At 34.7% G+C, this 19,277-nt stretch overlaps 1 protein-coding gene across 1 annotated transcript; it reads right to left on the bottom strand.

Moving 5' to 3' along the window:
* Nucleotides 1-2,786: 2,786 nt before the first annotated feature.
* On the bottom strand, nt 2,787-18,216 carry LOC144848000 (inhibitor of Bruton tyrosine kinase-like). The gene is made up of 20 exons (XM_078704651.1): nt 17,838-18,216; nt 17,116-17,337; nt 16,047-16,243; nt 15,331-15,530; nt 14,224-14,395; nt 13,573-13,696; nt 12,697-12,865; nt 11,672-11,864; nt 11,440-11,545; nt 10,713-11,221; nt 10,352-10,556; nt 9,653-9,851; nt 8,931-9,109; nt 8,036-8,407; nt 6,743-6,870; nt 5,860-6,081; nt 5,433-5,573; nt 4,995-5,075; nt 4,765-4,894; nt 2,787-4,327 (listed from the first exon to the last, which is right to left on the bottom strand). Exons 1-20 carry the CDS (start codon nt 18,165-18,167, stop codon nt 4,199-4,201), a joined length of 4,008 nt encoding a protein of 1,335 aa, XP_078560777.1. The 5' UTR covers nt 18,168-18,216; the 3' UTR covers nt 2,787-4,198.
* Between the last annotated feature and the right edge of the window lie 1,061 nt (nt 18,217-19,277).

Consider the following 19,277-nt stretch of genomic DNA (forward strand, 5'->3'; position numbering starts at 1 on the left):
ACTTACTACAATAAATATTTAATTAGTTGAAGCAGGTGCGCTTTGTATATAATTAATAAAAAATATCAACATTTCAATATTAATTGCTATAATAATTGATTGACGGATTTAAGTCACTCACATACTGCTTACTGGGCGTGGGTAACTTAAAATAAGTTAATCTGGACATGACAACTAGGTTAGGTCGGGGGGTTATCTAGGCTAAGGGGTGTCATTCAGGGTAGTGATTTTATTTGGATATACCTCTTATATACCAACTGTCTGATGAAATAAATAGCAGGGTATTGTAATAATGTTTAAAATACAATAAGTAACTGAACAATGTACAATACTGTACTGTACAATAAGTTCCTACTACAATCTGAAGGAATAAACTTTTATTTTTCGGCATTAGTTAAAATGATGTTTTTAATAGAAATAACGTTATTAAAGAAAAAGAGGTGGCCCGGGAGGCACCATCATTTAAGAAAAATAACAAGGTTACAGCTTGCAGATCCACACGGCTTTCAGGATTTTTGCAAGCAAGGATTATTGTTATGGCATTGTATTATATATAGTATTAATTCAATGGACGTTTAACTGTTAACAACAGTTAAGTAGCCTTATCAGCAATTTACATGCAAACATAGTTGTCATTAAATGAAGTATTTAAAAGTAATGTATTGGACAAAGGTCCGTCTGACTTTCACTTTAGTTAATTTGAAATTCACAACTTGACGATGATTAAATATGCAACTTTGTCAAAACATTAAAAAAAACTTCCCTCCCAGATGAATTCAACAAGACACTAACTAAATAATAGCAGACACGCGGATCCTCAGACGATATATACTGATGTAACCGACCAAAAAAGCACCGGTCAAAAATAAGTTCCGCGTAAAAAAAAATACTTATTAAAGTGCGCGTGTTCTAAATACAATTAAACATTTATTATAATTTTGTTTTATTTTAGTATAAACTATCATAACCTAGGATAACGGTCTACTCTGCCTACGCCTGGCCTAGTGTGATACTAAGTAGTACTGACTACTAACTAACTAGTTAGCCTAGCATCAGGCCTCTCTTGGCTCCAATAGGCATACCTCCTAGCCTACTACCAGTACCACTACCAACTCTAGATAGAGTAGAGAGATAGCACACACATATTTTATTAGCCTACACTAGCTAGGCACAGGCCTAAGTAAGGCTACAAATACGTGCCTATATAATATAGATAGCTAGGACTAGGTGCCACTCTACTAGTACTACTACTACTAGGCCTAGTAGTACTAGCCTTTATTTTAAAATAGCGCTGGCCTACATTATCAATTAATAATAATATTTATAATCGGTAAGCTTAGGCTTAATTGATAGCTAGTAGTTGGGCTACATTGGTGTCTAGGCCCGGGCGTATAACATAGGTAGGCCCACTACTACTACTAGGCCCTACTAGGTCTAGGCATGGGAGCCTAGACTAGACTTATTAGACTGACTGAGTCTGAGGCTAGCCTAACTAGGCCTAGCCTAGGCTAGCTAGGTTAGGGCCTAGGCCTAGTTGTTGTGCTTAATAGTTGTTTGTTTGCATTGTTCATAACCATAAGATAGGCATAACACACTTACGATGCTTCATTGATTTCGTTGTTGGGGAAATAAATCCACTATATTTCTTATTAGACTTAAACATTTAAATTTGTTAACATTGATTCTTCGATTTGACATCGCCGTTCAGACGCACGCGGCCTGTGTTTGTGTGTATCACGTGTCGAAATCACTCGATTGTATCGTCTGCTGCTGTGTGTACGACGTCACACATTAAAAAGTTTATGAATAAATTACGCATGCGCAGGATTTATATTTTGTACAATTGGCCAACCAGATACTAGTACTGTATTACCTGTATACGATGGTAGGGGTGGAGTTAAGAAGAAAGGTAGGACCTGATAGAAGTAGCTTTTTTATTTAATAATTATAAATGCATAGTGCTTTAAATGTAAACATTGGCATAGTAATACATTTTGTACTGGACGGTAAAGTTCAAACGACTGAGTGTTTTCCCAATGGACGAAGAGCGGTCGCCCATAATGTCCATTTTAATCAGGTTCATTTCCCGTTATGTTCGGAGATTATGCAACAACTTGTAAAAGGGCAAAGTAACATTCAAGAGACTTGGCTTAACGAAGTAAAGCTAAAGTCGCATTAGTCAGGCACTAAGATGATCACCCTACGGTATCATTTTCAAACATTACTGTACACTCAAGGTTGTAAATGAAAGTAATACTGTATATGTATCTTTACCTAGAAAAAATATTCTGTTGATACTTACACAACAATTATTAGCTTGTTCAGTTTTTCTCTCTGGAGGGAATTCATCTTATCAAAGATGTTTTTTAATCTGTTGAATCTTTTTCTTTTTTTGTTGTGTCACGTCGCCAAAAAGAATTATCAGGAACAAAAATCATATAACGGTATTTTAGAAATTAATGTCACAGGCAATGCGAACCAAATTTAATTACATACAAGTTACAAACTTTTTGGAAAAACTAAAGGGTACTTTTGTAGATTTTTTAGATGTTTTCTTTAGTTTAGCATTTTTTTATTTATAAAAAAATTTATAAAAGAATTATTTACAATTGATAGTCAATACATTTATTTTTAATACAGTAATTTATTTAAGTACTTTCATAGTTTATTGCTGAAATCTGAACACAAATAATTCTTAAAATACTTATTTTATTCACTTCGAAAAAAAAAAATGATTTCACTTATGTATGTATTTTCAGGTATTTTTTTCTGATTCAATTTTTGGTCAAAGTGAATAACTATTATGGGACATTAAAATGGCATATTAAATAAATTAATACAAATATTTGAGGAGGGGGAAATGTATCTCTAATCTTATAATCTATTACATTACAAGTTTTAATTAGGATTTATAATGTAAATGATGATGAAAATGATTTATTGAAATGAATAAAATAAATTACTTCTCATATAGTTATTATGAAATGCAGTCTACTGTTTAAGCTAATACTGATATCATAAAATTCCCATAAATATTTTTCTAAATAGTCATGTTAGATTGTATTTTAATATAAAACACAAAAATAAAAGGAACTATTAATTTGTCATTCCATTAAACAAAAATTAATTGCAATATATTTTATCTTACATAAATAATTAGCAATTTTTCAATTAAAATTCCCCCTTATTAGAGGTTTAACAAAACTAATATTCTTAGACCCCATTTACACATTTACTGAATTAGACTTGGAAATATATTAACACAAATTTACTAGCCATTACAAAAAAGGTGTGTTTTTAAAAGTAAAACAGTTTTCTTCAGTATTACTCTATAAGTGAATCTTCAATTTGAGCTTTACCAGAAACAAAAATTAAATTAATATTCTTAAATTACTGAAATATATTTTGAATAATATTAACTTTACTACGCTTAGTTTAAAGTTTTCTTTTGTAAAATAATAATATTCAATGTCACTCTAAACATGAATCACTTTTTAAACACAAAATCATTCAGTGAAAAATAAAATATCAATTTCAATTAACATGATTTTCCTGCTTAACAGACAACTCTGATGACACAAGAGCCCTCTATCGGCACTCAGCAGACGATTGTGACAACTTTGGTGACATGTTATACAGAAAGAGTGAGAACTAGTGATAGGTAATGTTTGACCTTTGAACCAGTGCCTTACTTTTGTCTAATCATTTTCATTGAATTACCTTATCTGTGACATGAATGCAAATAATGTCACTATTAATTTGGTCGCAAACACATCTACTGAAAATAATACTTTTACTAAAAATAATTTTTAAAATCAGTGTCTAAGAATAAGTTTGAAACTTATTCTGATATGAAATAATTTTGACATTTTTTTTTATTTGATATCAAATATTTCTATAATTACTGAAGGAGCAAGTCTTTTATAATACACATTAAGACCTCTATTAAGGGGACACCTTCAGGACTGAACCAAGTTTCACCTTAATAGGGATTTCCTCTGAATAAGGGTTAGTCAAAATCAAAAATTAATTAAATGTCCCGTTATTAGAGGTGTTTCTTCAATAGTGTCCAAAAGGAAGGGTTGTACTGTAAGTCTAACTAGGTTAGCACCTAAGAATATTTATGCTTTATTAAATAATTTAAAATTCAAGTATTCTTTTCTACAGTAGTGAATCATGATGATTATATTTGATACTGTCACCTCTTCTCTTTCTTCCAAACTGGTGCTGCAATGACCTTTGACACTCTTTCTACGGTAATGACCTCATCTGCATTATCTGCTGCTTTGTAGTGAAGAAGCAGCTCTTGAACAGCTCGATCTTCAATCTTAGATAAGGAACGTCAAAATGAAAATTTCTTTTTACATTTTAGTTAACAATCTTGTGTGACATACCTTTTCACACTTTAGCCAATTCTTGATACTGTATCTATAATTTGTAAAGTATCAAGGGCAAATCCTGTGATACAGTGTCACATATGTATCACATATGATGTACTGTATCATGATTCTGTGATACAGGGAGGTGCACACTTAAAACTACACCCATATATAATACTTTATTCTTTGAAAGGATATTATTCAATTATTAAAACAGGGCACAAATAACAAAACATTCCAAAGTAGTATTGTGATCTAGAATCTCCCATACAAGATTTGGTGTGCATGCAAATATCAAAGATCATAATTATTAACTTTTTCAATTACAACCTACAGCAGTTTGGATAGAGGTGCGTAAAAACAGAAGTATAATGATAGTACATACCTGAATGAGAGAAAATGACTTTCGCAACGATTTATCCAAGTTTAACTCATGTTGTACCTCGGATTCTAGGATCTCGGAGAACCGGAGCGCATTATCTTCTGGAGACTGTGGAGATCTGGCCAACCATGGGCTAACATGTGGAGATAAAAACAATGTGAAGGCTAAGAGTCTATATACCACAGTTGAAAAGTATATACTAAAAACATCAGGTAAGAAATAAGTTTGCTTACTTTGTAGGCTCAGGTGTAGGAGACGTTGAAACTTGTGTATCAACCAGTAGATCTGGCTTTGGTCTTCTTACAAGTCCCCAACTGAAATACAACAAGACAAAAGTTAATTTAAATTTAATTATAGTACAACTCCTTCTTTGGGACAACCCTATTAAAGAGACACTTTCCTGTGAAACAAAGAAAGGGTATTTTATATGTTTTAACACTACGGTAAACCTCATTAAAGGGAACACCTCTATAAAGCGGTTAAGGTTCCAAGGGTTTCCCCTTATTTATCTAATGTATAAACAATCGGTAACTTTATTGTTTTAAACCGGTCTATTTCTTGAGCTTAGGCCAACTTTGGGAACTGTAGGGACACAAGTTTTTCGTTGCCAGGGTGTGGTGACAGATGTCCATATAGCTATATTATTGTTTTTATCTATGATTTTGACTTGCCTGAGAATTTCAGTTCCTCGCACTGAAGATGATGATGGTGAGGTTGCAATACACACGGCTTTGTTAACAGGTTTACCCTTTACCTCATCATCAAGAAGTTCTCTAAAAGACTTAATAGGTGCACTTCCAACTTCTTTTCCCCTTTTATACAAAAAAAACAGAGCAATTAGCAATTAAGTCCCATTCACACTTTTTCAGGCAAACTAACCAAGTAGTTCAGTCTGGTCAAATCTCTATGACTAAGGTTTAACACTTTTTACATTGGCCTACAACACTAGCTTGGCCATTCTCCATGACTGAATTTTTTTTCATACATAACAGGCATTAACGTTTGCTATGGGGAAGTTAGCAAAAAGATATTTTCTGGTCCAACAACTCTAGGTTAGTTTGACTGACAAAAATACAGTGTGTATAAAGCATTATATACCATGGTGACACCACAGGGTCATGTACTACGTCTTCTTGGGAAGTCACTTCTTCCTTCTGTGACATCATCAATAGCTCCTTCTTTTTCTGCTTCTGTGATTTCTTTCCAGATGACATACCAGCTTTTACTGGTGTCTTCCTAAGTACTGGTGTACTCTTTGATTGGGCCTGCATGATCCCTCTTAATCCATGTAAACTGGCTTGATTTTCTCTCTGTGGAGGGCTAAAAGAATAAAGTAAATAAAATAATATTATTAATGTACATGACCGACTATAATACCATGCTCGAGGTTTAGGTTAAATTCTGTACCAGGTACCTGGGAAAATACTCTATTATATGGTATTACAGTATAATGTTTTTATATATTAGAGTTTGATTTTAACATTTACACTAAATATTTGTTAAAGACATTGGTAGCCAACTTATACTTCTTTCTGGGCTAGTGGTAATTGGTACCAGTTTCCAACTGGGCTAGTTAACACAAAATCTAAATCTATGACATGTACAAGCTAGCTAGTTAACTAAGGTGTAGTTTTAGCAGATGACATTCTTGTTTCCAGTTACACACCAGTAAAGGGGCACAAAGGGTTTTGGACATTATATCCTTTGGCGGGACACTACTAGTTTTTATGCAAGACTAAAGCCATGTCTACACTATCAAACTACTTTGACAGAAAGTGTGATGTGCCCAAATATGGTAATGATATGCTTAAATATGGTAGTGATATGATATCATCATGTCCATATATGGGCACATCACATTTTTTTGTCACATAAAGTTTGATAGTGCAGACAGAGCTTTAAATGTAACTTGAATACGACCTCTAATTATATAGTAGGCTATTCAATCTACAAGTTACTAAATTGAAAGTGGGATTATTACCTCTTCCAGCCCCACATGCCTGGCTTCAGCTCAGTGTCAAGTATTTTGATATATTCTTTACTAGGCTTAGCATCCCCTCCACCGTCATGACATTCAAAACCACTTAATTCTATTTTTTGTACATTTTCCTATATATAAAAATTCAAAACAAAAAAAAATAGTTAATGTGTAAAGGAGAATAAATATTCTTGACTACAATATATAACTTGATTGTTACAACAATTTAACGAATACAAATTTAAAAATTTTGTTTCTTTGATTTTCATTATAAATTTGTTTAATATTCCTTATTTTGTCTGTCAACCCTAATAAGATCAGAAGTCAATGTTCTAACATAGACGTTTTAATAATGTGAATGGCAGACTTTAACTTTATTAAATCAAATGTCTAAACTATTTTAAAAATTCAATTAGAACTAGTCTTCCGATTATTGGAAGTTGGTCAGACCCAAACTAAAATAAAATTCAATTATGGACAAAATTCTAAAGAACAATACTTTTTTTTATACCATAAGTGAATCAAAATTAGTCAAATTATGAAGAAAATTATCTATTAGACTGTTTATTGTCTGAAACAAATTTTAAGTAATCAATTTGAACTAATTTGTTTATTGCTACAAATGCCAATGCAATAATTTCCTTTGAAACAATTCACAAATTAATTTTTCACACATAAAAAAAAATGAATTAAAGAATTCTGACAGGTGTACTGTGAATAACAAGTTGTTAATAAGAATATTACTGTTCAATTCGATTTGTACAAGTGAAAATTGATATATAAGTTTATGAAACACAAATCATATTTCTGGTTTCCCCCTGATGTGGAAAGTATCAACAAAATTGCTGTACCTTTTCAATTCAATTCAATTTATTCCGGATTTTACAGTACAAACAATTACACATACATCACACATGCTAGACCCAGGGACTAAGTCAATTTCGATGGGACGTACCAGCAAGATTTCAATTGATATAATTATTTAAGGGGTGATGTGGTGCAAATACATTATATTAGAACTCCTATTAAGGAGACATATTCAGGACACTTAATAGAGGTGTTCCTTGAATATAGAGGTTGGCCGTGTGTGAAATATATTTTGCTCCTTGTTCGTTTCAAAAGAAAGTGTCCCCCAGGGATGCCCCCTGAATAGAGGTTGGCTGTAGTTTTGTTTTTTGTTTTGTCCCTGTGAATAGTGAATACAGCTACTGTACCAAACCTTAATGTGAGCGATTATGATTAATTTCATGATCCTACAATACTATACACAAAGATAATCAAAAGAATAAAACTTACATTTTTATCAATTTTTTGAGTGTCAGTCACTGATGGTATCGCAACTGGTGAGCTAGCCATTCTTCCAGCTGCTTTCTGATCGGCGCCACCATCTTCAGAAATACTGCTCCTCGTTTTATCCTCACCCTCGTATTTTTCATCAATAGATTCACTAACAGAACAACTTAATTTTCGTGCACTTGATTTTCTCGCACGTCTACGTGCTTTGGCCTTTCGTGCTGCTTGTTCGTGCGTTAAGTCTTGGTGATGTTCGGCATTCTTATCAGGTGTATCTGGATTGACCTCTTCATCAGATCGTGGATGTTCATCGATGAGACTGATGTCAGGACAGTCTGAGTATGGCGTTATGACTCTTCTTGACATCGATGGTATCTACAAGAAAGAATTTCCTACTTCAACAAACTGGAACTACTACCATTGACTGACATCAGGGGTCAGATATACTGACATCAGGAGTCAGATTGACTTACATCAGGGGTCAGATTAACTTACATCAGGGGTCAGATTTACTGATATCAGGGGTCAGATTTACTTACATCAGGGGTCAGATTTACTTACATCAGAGTTCAGATTTGCTGACATCTTATGTCAATGGTTTTGCTTAAGGCAGTTTTAAAAATAATCTAAGCATATATTTGTTAATACCTATTTTTTTAATCTTATATGACAACGTCCATTCCATAAGTTAAAGTAATTGGTTTAAATAAACTTTTACTTAAGCACTTCTTAACAATCGTGACTTACACAAAAAGATGACTGTAATAAACAGTACATAAGTATGACTACTAACGATATCATTTACATACTTTGTTGAACATTACTGGAAAAAATCATTCACAGTATTTTATTGATAGGTTACATGTGCTTGCAGAAATAGAAAAAAAGATATATTCACCATTTTTTTGTAAGACCTTGCGAGGTCATCCATGACGGATATGCTGAGAACGTCTAAAGCTTGAGACTCTATCATGACTGATAAGTTTAGACTTATAAACTGTTGACAAGTTCTCTTAAGCTGGTCAGCTTGGTAAATGGTTGAAAACTCTAAAAGCTCAGCTGCATTCTTCAGAGAGACTGCAACAGGAAAAATATTTAAATAATGGAGATAAAATTGGAAAATAATATTCTTAAATTAATGTGCATGGATAATAAGAGATAGAAAAAGAAGAGCTCTTATATTATTTTTGTTACATAGTAAGGAAACAATCTGAAAATGATTATTAATTTCAAGTTTCAAGTCAACAACATAGCCATCTATGAAATAGCATTAGACACCATGCAGGAATGTCAGTCAATTTAAACTTCACACTTCATATGAAGATTGGATGACACAAAATGTCATAAGGGATCAATATGATCCATAGCATTGCCACATATGACCACATAGTCCTAGGCTGGCTATAACATTTAAGGAAATTTAGGAAGTTGCATTATACTCAAATTGCATTACTGTAACTATGGAATTTACCATAATCTTGTGTCTGAATGTAGGCTAAGTTAGGGGGTGGGATTATACACTTAATAATGGGATTATACTTGGTCATAGAGAGTGCAAGTAATGAAACAAATTTAGCAAATAATGATAAATGAAAAGTAAATAGAAAGTAAATGGCTAACTGAGGTTTGTAATGGCAACTTCGCAAAGCTCTTTGAGTCGTGTGATCAACAACTGGTCCACAACTGTAAGCAGGTTACACAGAAACTCAATGTCGTGGCAATCTCTCAATCTGGCTGCTTCATCCGTATACAGATAGTCAAGAATTATGGAAAGAGCTTTGCTGGGCATTGGCAGCTTCAATGCTGTTTTACTGGAAGTCTGAAAAGAAAAACCAAACTACAATATATGATATATTTCTAGCAATGAGGGTCATTCTATTACTGAAGGCCTGTTAGACTTGCCCCAAGTCTGTAGTTATTGTCTTTTTTATGTTAGTCCACCAGTCGAAGTTTCGATTTTTGTGAGTATTATATTATACATATGAAATGCCATATGTGCCAAAATATTTATAATTACAGGCTAGAACCTAGTCTAAAGGCCTGTATGTGTTGAGATAAAGGATCATCAGAATACGGTGCATGTAGAGTTGGTGAGCCACAGGTGAGGTGGTGGTGGATGGCTGAGCAGGTCAGTGGTAGATCCAGAAATTTTACATTGCTATGTTGAAATTGAGCTGGGTGGAAGACCTTAAAATAAGCTATAGGACGGATGTTGCCTTTGTTTCTAATGGAGTGTGGTATCTAGTGTTCAGCTTATAAGATGTTAAAATTACACTACAGTATTGAATTGCTCTAAGAAGATAATTGTAAATGTACTACCTCTATCCAACCACTTGCTAGCATACTATGAAAGTATTCCAGCCTAGCCACCAATACACACTTGTGGCACCTAAAGGTGGTGCCGTCTTCTGCTTCAAGGGTGACATCTGATAGGTATGAGCACTGGTTTCTGTTGTAACTTGGCTTTTTACTGCTCTTTTTCAAATTCTGCAGCTGACTATTTTGAACTTTAACCCCTTCCAATCTGAAATTGTAATGGGTTTGAAGATAATTGAGATATTTGACTACAATGGCACCGTTCTAAAATATCTAAATATATTTGGGCACATCACACTTTTTTTTGTCAAACTAGTTTGATAGTGTAGACAGAGCTTAACATAGAACAAGGCTAAAACATTACCTTTGTGTCAACCGTGTAACTTTGAATTGTTTCGCAGCATTTTGAACCAATTTAACTGCTAACATTAAATCATCTTTTACTTCGTTTGTTTGATTCTTTTGTTTTTTCCCTCCTTTCTGCTTCCTTCCATCTGTTTTCTTTCCCTTCCCTGCTTTAATCAGTTCTTGATTCACAGCATAAGCAGATTGTTTAACATTGATCGTGATTTCTTGAGAGTTATCAGACTTTACATAATCAACTGCATTTTGTTTGCCACTTTCAAATTTAAATCCTGGTTTAAATAAATCGCACTCATCCTCATAGATAAACTGCAGCAGGAGGTCCAGTATTGGAGCCGTGGTCATGTCACCGACAGTGACGACCTCTACTGGTTTTGGCATCAACGTTTCAATGTCAGTCGGATCTTCACAATCTTTTTTTTCTCTGGCTTCTTCGAAAAATAATTTTTTGAAGTATTCTGATCGAGCTGAGAGGATGTACTTGTGAGCAGGCCATTGTCTTGCACCAATCTTTAAAAAAATGTGTTAAAATCTTGTTGTCATTTAGTGAGTTATATGGCATAATGGTAGGGAATCAAGACTTGCATGCGAGAGGTATGGGTCCAAGTCTGACATATAGGCAAGATGTCTTATTCTCACTACCTCGTCCTTCAGATTGGATGTAAAGCTGTTGTGTAAGCAGAAATAGGTAGATAGATAATACACAAACCAAAGGTCATTGAACTTACCTTCAGTATCACATCATGTATATTATCACATGAGTTAACTTCTTTGAAGAGAGCTGCAAATTCTTTTAACTGTACCGACGCTCTTACAAGAGGAATTTCAACCAAGCTACAATAGATAAAGATTTACAGATATTTCTCCTGATAATTTAGGATATTTCAAGTTGATTTTTCGTCTCCCGACAAAGGTGCAATTTATCACAATTGTTTTGGAAGTACAATCTTATTACCATACCTTGTCTTAGGGTCAGATTGCAGAAAAGCATAATTTTTGCCAGATTTATCACAGGCAACATGAACACCCCTATGTATAAATGGAATCCTCTCTAAGTGTACTAGTTCAACTTCTTCTCTATCAACATGCTTCGCTCTCACAGCAACGGAAAATGCATCTGGAGTTGTTGACGTTGGTGTCTTGGGTTTTACATCTGAATTGGATGAAAAATAGAATACATTTTAAATTCTTAATGTACAATTATTGTGAAACTAGAGAGCCAACTTCATGTATACTTATTATCAACTCTCAGTCTGTGTGTGGAGCAAAGAGGTTATAAATTAAACTAGAGAGCCAACTACATGTATACTTATTATCAACTCTCAGTCTGTGTGTGGAGCAAAGAGGTTATAAATTAAACTAGAGAGCCAACTTCATGTATACTTATTATCAACTCTCAGTCTGTGTGTGGAGCAAAGAGGTTATAATTAAACTAGAGAGCCAACTTCATGTATACTTATTATCAACTCTCAGTCTGTTTGTGGAGCAAAGAGGTTATAAATTAAACTAGAGAGCCAACTACATGTATACTTATTATCAACTCTCAGTCTGTGTGTGGAGCAAAGAGGTTATAAATTAAACTAGAGAGCCAACTTCAATGTAATCATGAGAGGGACTACAAGATATGGCTCCCTCTTGGCAACACATTGGCCAATCAGATACACCAGTTTGAATTCAAGCCCCTACTCATCATAAAGGCTTTTTAAAAACCTGTTCAACATTAGATCTTCAGCTCAGTCTACACTATCAAAGTTTGTGTGACAAAACAATGTGATGTGCCCATATATGTATATGATGATGTCATATCACTACCATGATATTTTGGCATATCATTACCATATTTGGGCACATCACCCTTTTTTTTCAAACTTGTGTAGTGTAGACAGAGCTTTACATTAATCAAAATTGATCATAATTTGAAAAAAAACCAATAACAAAACACAACTAGTAACGTTTATATTTCAATATACTTTTCTGTACTGTACCTCTTATTTGGTGACCTGTCTTTGACATGAACCCTAGAAACCCTTGACCTTGTGTGGTACAGATGATGATGCCATGTTTATTAATAGCAATATCAGACACAAACAGCTGGCTTTTAACATCCCACACACATCTCTTCAGACATCGGTTAGACAATTTCCAAACAAAAACCTAAAAACAGAAAATGTGAAAGTTAAAATATATGAACTATGACCCTAATTTTCAGTTCTATGCTCTAATGCATTGGTTGCATTTTCTTACATATTCTAAAATTTCTTTTCATTTAATACTTGATTCACTCTTCTTACTCTGTTACCTTATAATATTATTACATTTTACTCACTCTGTTATTTTCATTCATTCATTTTTCTTAGTTAAGATAGCCCTATTCAGAAGAATAGGGGAAAGGGGAAAGAAACAACAGAAAATATTTATTTTTTTAAATACCTTGTGTAGTAGTACATAGTACATATTACATATAGTCTAGTGTAGTCTTTTCTTTACTGGTGTACACCATAGTCAATTATAAATATACATTAGTTAACTACTAGAAGACTTAATGTAAGCTGCATTCAACAAGGTTTAATCCTTATATTGCAACTGCTAAGCTTCAATTGCCTTATAAGGCAATACGTAATGAATCATGAGGCGCCTGGTTTAGGAACCCTAAGTGGCCCTCCATCGCTGGAGGCCTCGGGTGATTTTAGCCTTTTTCAAAACATTTTAATGCCTGTTTTTTCCGACTAGGCACCTTCATAAGCTCAGGGGCTCCTGGGTTTAGCCATTGAGCGCTCATAGCCATTACGCCACTGAATCTCCCTGGTCAATACAATCTCCCTGGTCAATACACAATGTCTGCTTGGCATAATTAAACTTACCGTGCCTGATGCATTCAGTGCTACCACTTGTAATTCCTCTCCGCCCTGTTTTTGTAACATTGTTTGTTCAACATCAGAGTCTAAATGGCCACCAATGACAGCTAATTGTTTAATGTTTAAACATCTGAAAACCATGACAAGAAGAATATTAGCTACTTCATTTTGATTAATTATTTATTTGGCACATGCCAAGGACTATCAATGATTTCACTGTCCCAAAAGACTGGTGAAAATTCATTCACAAGATGCTCTACATAAACAAAGAACTCTGGTATTATCGGCATACTGCATGAGCCCGTAACAATTTACTCGTGTGGTGTACATTTTGAGATAAACCAGCTGTTTCAAAAACCCACCTCATGAGGTGGATTTTTCAATTACACCTTAAACCGCAAACTCATCATCCATAAGATAAGGAACAATTTGACCTTACTAGTGTAAAATCATGCATCATCAACTGATTTTACGTCTGAACACAGCCTATGCCATGTTTTGGAAAGTGCATGGCATACCCATTACTATAGATTAAATATCATGCTCTGTTTGGTTTGGCCAAGTTATAAAGTCTCACAATGTTTCTTTTTTTGGTTGGAAACTCTCTGTCTAAACTCTCTCTATGGTCATGTAAAATGAAAATAACTCTAGTCTTACTTAGAGGCAATCTTTCTACACTGGTATTCATGCAAGGCATAAATATCGCCCTTCGTTGTGGCACAAATTGTAGCAGCATCGCTGGTTGCTAGGGCACAGATACGGAAATCTTTGTGATGTAAGGTTGTTACCTGACGTGGGTTTAACTGGTATTTATCATCTTTAGGGTGGCCTAAAATAAAATTGAAAACACTTATTTCCGATGAGCTCTACTCATACTATCCCACCCTCTATCACATGTGTATTTTGTTTAGAATACATACTGTATGTATCATATTTTCATACTCGACCACCTTCTTTTGCATGGAGTGTATTTCATTCTTAAAGTTCTGTCACTATCAAACCAGTTTGACAAAAAAAGTGTGATGTGCCAAAATATGGTAGTGATATTCCCAAATATGGTAGTGATATGACATCATCATGTCTAGATATGGGCACATCACATTTTTTGACACATAAAGTTTGATAGGGCAGAGTTATATTATTGTATTTATTGCTTATAAATGTATTGTAAATGTATTATATAATACTTTCTTACTATTGCACCCTCTACCACATGGAGTGTATTTCATTGCATAGAGGGTACAGTATGTATCACTTCTACAGTACAATATTACTACAGTATACAATATATCATATTATAGCCCCCTCTATCACATGGAGTGTATTTGATTGCATAGAGGGTACAGTATGTATCACTTCTACAGTGCAATATTACTACAGTATACAATATATCATATTATAGCCCCCTCTACCACATGGAGTGTATTTCATTGCATAGAGGGTACAGTATGTATCATTTCTACAGTACAATATTACTACAGTATACAATATATCATATTATAGCCCCCTCTACCACATGGAGTGTATTTCATTGCATAGAGGGTACAGTATGTATCACTTCTACAGTACAATATTACTACAGTATACAATATATCATATTATAGCCCCCTCTATCACATGGAGTGTATTTCATTGCATAGAGGGTACAGTATGTATCACTTCTACAGTACAATATTACTACAGTATACAATATGTCATATTATAGCCCCCTCTACCACATGGAGTGTATTTCTTTGCTTGTAGTATACATACATTCCTTCTTACCTAATTGACCAGCATTGAGCCCAAATGTATATACAGCATCATTAGTGTAAAGTACAGTATGAAACCTGCCAGCAGCCACGCCCACTACCAGCTTGCCTTTGAGACTCTTTAGTGATATTGGCTTAGGAACATGACATGTGATACCTAGTGACAATCCTAACTGATGATAATCATTCTGTCCACAAGAATAGACAATGCCACTAGGTAAGAACAAAATAAAACAGTGTATTATTTATATTTAATAATTTTTAAAAATTTATTTATACTGGGTAACCTCTTCAGTCAAAGACTGGGCCCAGTTATGATCAGTGGCTGTTTGTGTACTAGTACACCGGGGTAACCCCCTAATCGTCTCGAAAGATGCACTAGGTTCTTTAAAATGCACATGAACTAGATGTGTACACTGGACCTATAGTTTTAGATCTTATCCAAGAAGACTCATTCTACTACCAGAACCATAGAGCGAGTGAGGCTTGAACACTTGCCGATGTTATGGCTAAGTAATTACGTTTCCACTATCTTAACTGCTCGGCCACTCACACTTGCACAATTATGTATTACACTTATTAATAGAGAATAAAAATATAATTTCAACATAGAAATACAGCTTTAAGCTGGCCTAATATATCTGCTTTTTTAGGAAGTCTGGTATTCGGTATGTATTTTAATGGTAAAAAAAGAAGTTAAAACATTTTTAGTTTTTTCTGAAAACTAACCCTTCACAGAGGAAAACGATGTGATCTCTGCCTGCTGCTATCTGAGTGCATTTCAAGTTACCAAAGCCTTCAATCTGATGAGGTACAAGATAGGTATTTTCATCTCCGAGTCCAAGCCTGCCACCTTGGCCATGTCCACATGTAAACACTTTACCACAGTGTGTTAAAAGAATAGTGTGGAACTTGCACATAACAACCTGGAAAACAAATCATGTAAATCAGACCAAGTGGTGTAATGTATGCTTGGGCAGTAATCTGTGGATGGATGAATAAATGCTTGGAAGAATGGATGGATGAATGCAAGGAAGGATGAATGCATGGATGGATGGATGGATGCAAGGAAGGATGAATGCATGGATGGATGGATGGATGAATTGAAGGATGGAAGAATAAATGCTTGGAAGAATAGATGGATTAATGCAAAGAAGGATGAATGGGATGAATGGAAGGATGGAAGAATAAATGCTTGGAAGAATGGATGGATGAATGCAAGGAAGGATGGATGAATGCATGGAAGGATAAATGGATACATAGAAGGATGGATGAATGCATGGAAGGATGAATGCATGGATGGTTGGATGAATGAAAGAATAAATGCTTGGAAGAATAGATGGAAGAATGGATGGAAGAATGGATGGATGAAAGCATGGACGGATGGATGGATACATGGAAGGATGGATGGGTATATAGAAGGATGGATGAATGCATGGAAGGATGGATGGATGAATGCATAGAAAGGATGGATGAATACCTGGACGGATGGATGGATGAATACATGGAAGGATGGTGAATTAATGCAGAGCATGGAAGGATGGATGAATGCATGGAAGAATGGATGAATGCATGGAAAGATGAATGGAAGGATGGATGGATGAATGCATGGAAGGGTGGATGAATGCATGAAGGGTAGATGGATGGATGAATGAATGCATGGAAGGATTGATGAATGCAGCGCATGGAAGGATGGATGAATGCATGGAAGGATGGATATATGAATGCATGGAAGGATGGATGTATGAATGGAAGAGTGGATGAATTAATGGAAAAAATCATTATAGTATCTTCTCACCTGTTTAATGCTAAGCCCCTTCTTAACAAGTTCCTCCACCACCTCTGGGTGTTTCCTGGAATGCTGGTTACTATGTCCCAGGGTAAAGTTTGTATTAGCACCCCAAGTGTAGCACTCAGTTGGCCCAGAGGCATTATACTCAACATAGCTAGGTTGGTCCTTCATCACAAGATCTAGTGGTGTTAGACCTTCAATATCTTGCTTGTACAAGTTGGAGCCAAGCTGAAAAAAATAAAATGATATACAAATAATTAATACTAGCATTGCAGTATTTAGTAAACTGTACTGTATGTAGACATATTGGCAGTAGTCATCATACAGTACAGAAAAAACACTGCCTCAGCCCAAGTCCTCCCCAATGCTTTGTTCCTCACAAGACACTTTTGAACTATATTGTCAGCAATGTAATACAGTCAACTCTCCCAATACACTCGAAGCCGGAGCCCTAAGCATCTATATTTTGGGAAGAAGACAGGAAGGGTCATATAAGCTAAATTTAGCTTGCTAACCGACCCAAAAACATCAAGCAAGTATCAAGCAAGTAATACCAGATACCTTTGGGATGGCCTAGTAATATATCTCGGTTTTCTGTAAAGTCAGGTATTTGGAATGTGTTTCTAATGGTAAAAATTAACTTGGGACATTTTGGACCTCAAGAAAAGTCTGGTTTTGGGAGAGCTGACTGTATTAATACTGAAAATCTTGAAATTAAGGACACTTACACGAGCTAACAAAACAGCACTGTTTATCTGCCCATAGAACAGGCTACGGTGTAGAGCAGTCCAACCTGATTCCAAATCTCTTGACTTCAGTTCTACATGTTTCTCAGTAATCAACCAATCAACAACATCCACTTTGCCGCACGATGCGCCCATATGCAACGCATTGCGACCAAATACGTCCGATACTTGTGCTCCATTCGAACAACATGCTTCAATGAACACTTTGATTTGGTGAGTTGTACCGCGAGTGATCACTGCAATGATGTCGTCAGCATGCTCTGTGCAACGACAATATGCCGAACATCCAGCTTTCTTGTTAAATACTTCCATTTTATAGTCCTGGTCACTTCAACCTTATTATAGTCAATCCAACAGTTATAAAAAATACAGGGCACACACGAATTTGTTTGTTTTAAAGGCACATCAGCTAATGTCTACAAAATTATGTGCATCTTTTCTTCCGAGTTACTCCCTTTAGTTCTGGGCTCAGCTTTCTACAGAACCAAGTCTGGGTATTTACAGGCCCCAGCCTGCCATTATCGTATATTAATATTTAGGCATCCATAATTGCAAAGTCTGTAAAAAAAGAAGTGGAAAATTAAATGCAAACATTTTCAATTCAAGTAAAAATTATTGGTTATTATTATTAGAAAGTGTATAAATTAATGCAAAAATAGAATTAGGCATAAAATGGGCACCTATGCATAGACTATTTTAATCTAGCTACATTATGTCTAACCAGTGAAATTAATTAAAGATGTATTGTCCCTTTGACTAATTCCAAAAAAATAAAAAATAACAGATTTCGAAAAAAGGTGGGTCATTTTGAAGTATCATAATAGTTATTAACTTTCACCAAAAATTTGTCGAAAAAAAAATCATTTAACTGAAATACAGACGTTTTTCGATCAAAACATATCCCATAATGAAACGCGCTTGTTTGGCTACTCTGTATGCATAATCATAAAAGTTCCTCACAATCTGTGTGAAAATACCTTCTCAACCGTGACGAGTTGTAAACAATCATAATTAGCATATGCATAATGCGTACTCGTGGTTTGAAATCTTTGTTTACTTTCGTTCGTGACGATTTTCCAGACGAAATATAATCAAACTAATTTACCTGTTATTTACGTAATCTTGTTGCTTTTGGCTCGAATTTTCAACTTAAAGTGAATATCTTTAATATTACTTTGATATGGCCAATTTAAATTTAGAATATTTTGACCTTCATTTTTTTGTGTTTCAAGGGACAATACATCTTTAATAAATAATTTCTCCACTCCACTCTTTCCTGGTCTAACTAATGGCCTAGAAACTATACTACTACACTACACACTGGGCCTAGCTAGCCTTTTTTTTATACTTTAATTCAATCAATCTGATCATCTTTTTAAATTGTTTAAAAAAAAACTGGTGCCTTGTGGTGAACTGTTACTT

This window comes from Antedon bifida, chromosome 7 (assembly GCF_963402885.1).
Source record: "Antedon bifida chromosome 7, ecAntBifi1.1, whole genome shotgun sequence".
NCBI classification, from domain to species: domain Eukaryota; kingdom Metazoa; phylum Echinodermata; class Crinoidea; order Comatulida; family Antedonidae; genus Antedon; species Antedon bifida.

Excerpts from the sequence above, each read along its gene's own strand:
- LOC144848000 (XM_078704651.1), bottom strand. The coding sequence starts at position 18,167 with ATGGAAGTATTTAACAAGAAAGCTGGATGTTCGGCATATTGTCGTTGC. Across the intron at positions 12,866-13,572 it reads CACTGAATGCATCAGGCACG|GTTTTTGTTTGGAAATTGTC; the intron begins GTAAGTTTAATT and ends TTCTGTTTTTAG. Across the intron at positions 5,076-5,432 it reads CGAGGAACTGAAATTCTCAG|TTGGGGACTTGTAAGAAGAC; the intron begins GCAAGTCAAAAT and ends GTTGTATTTCAG.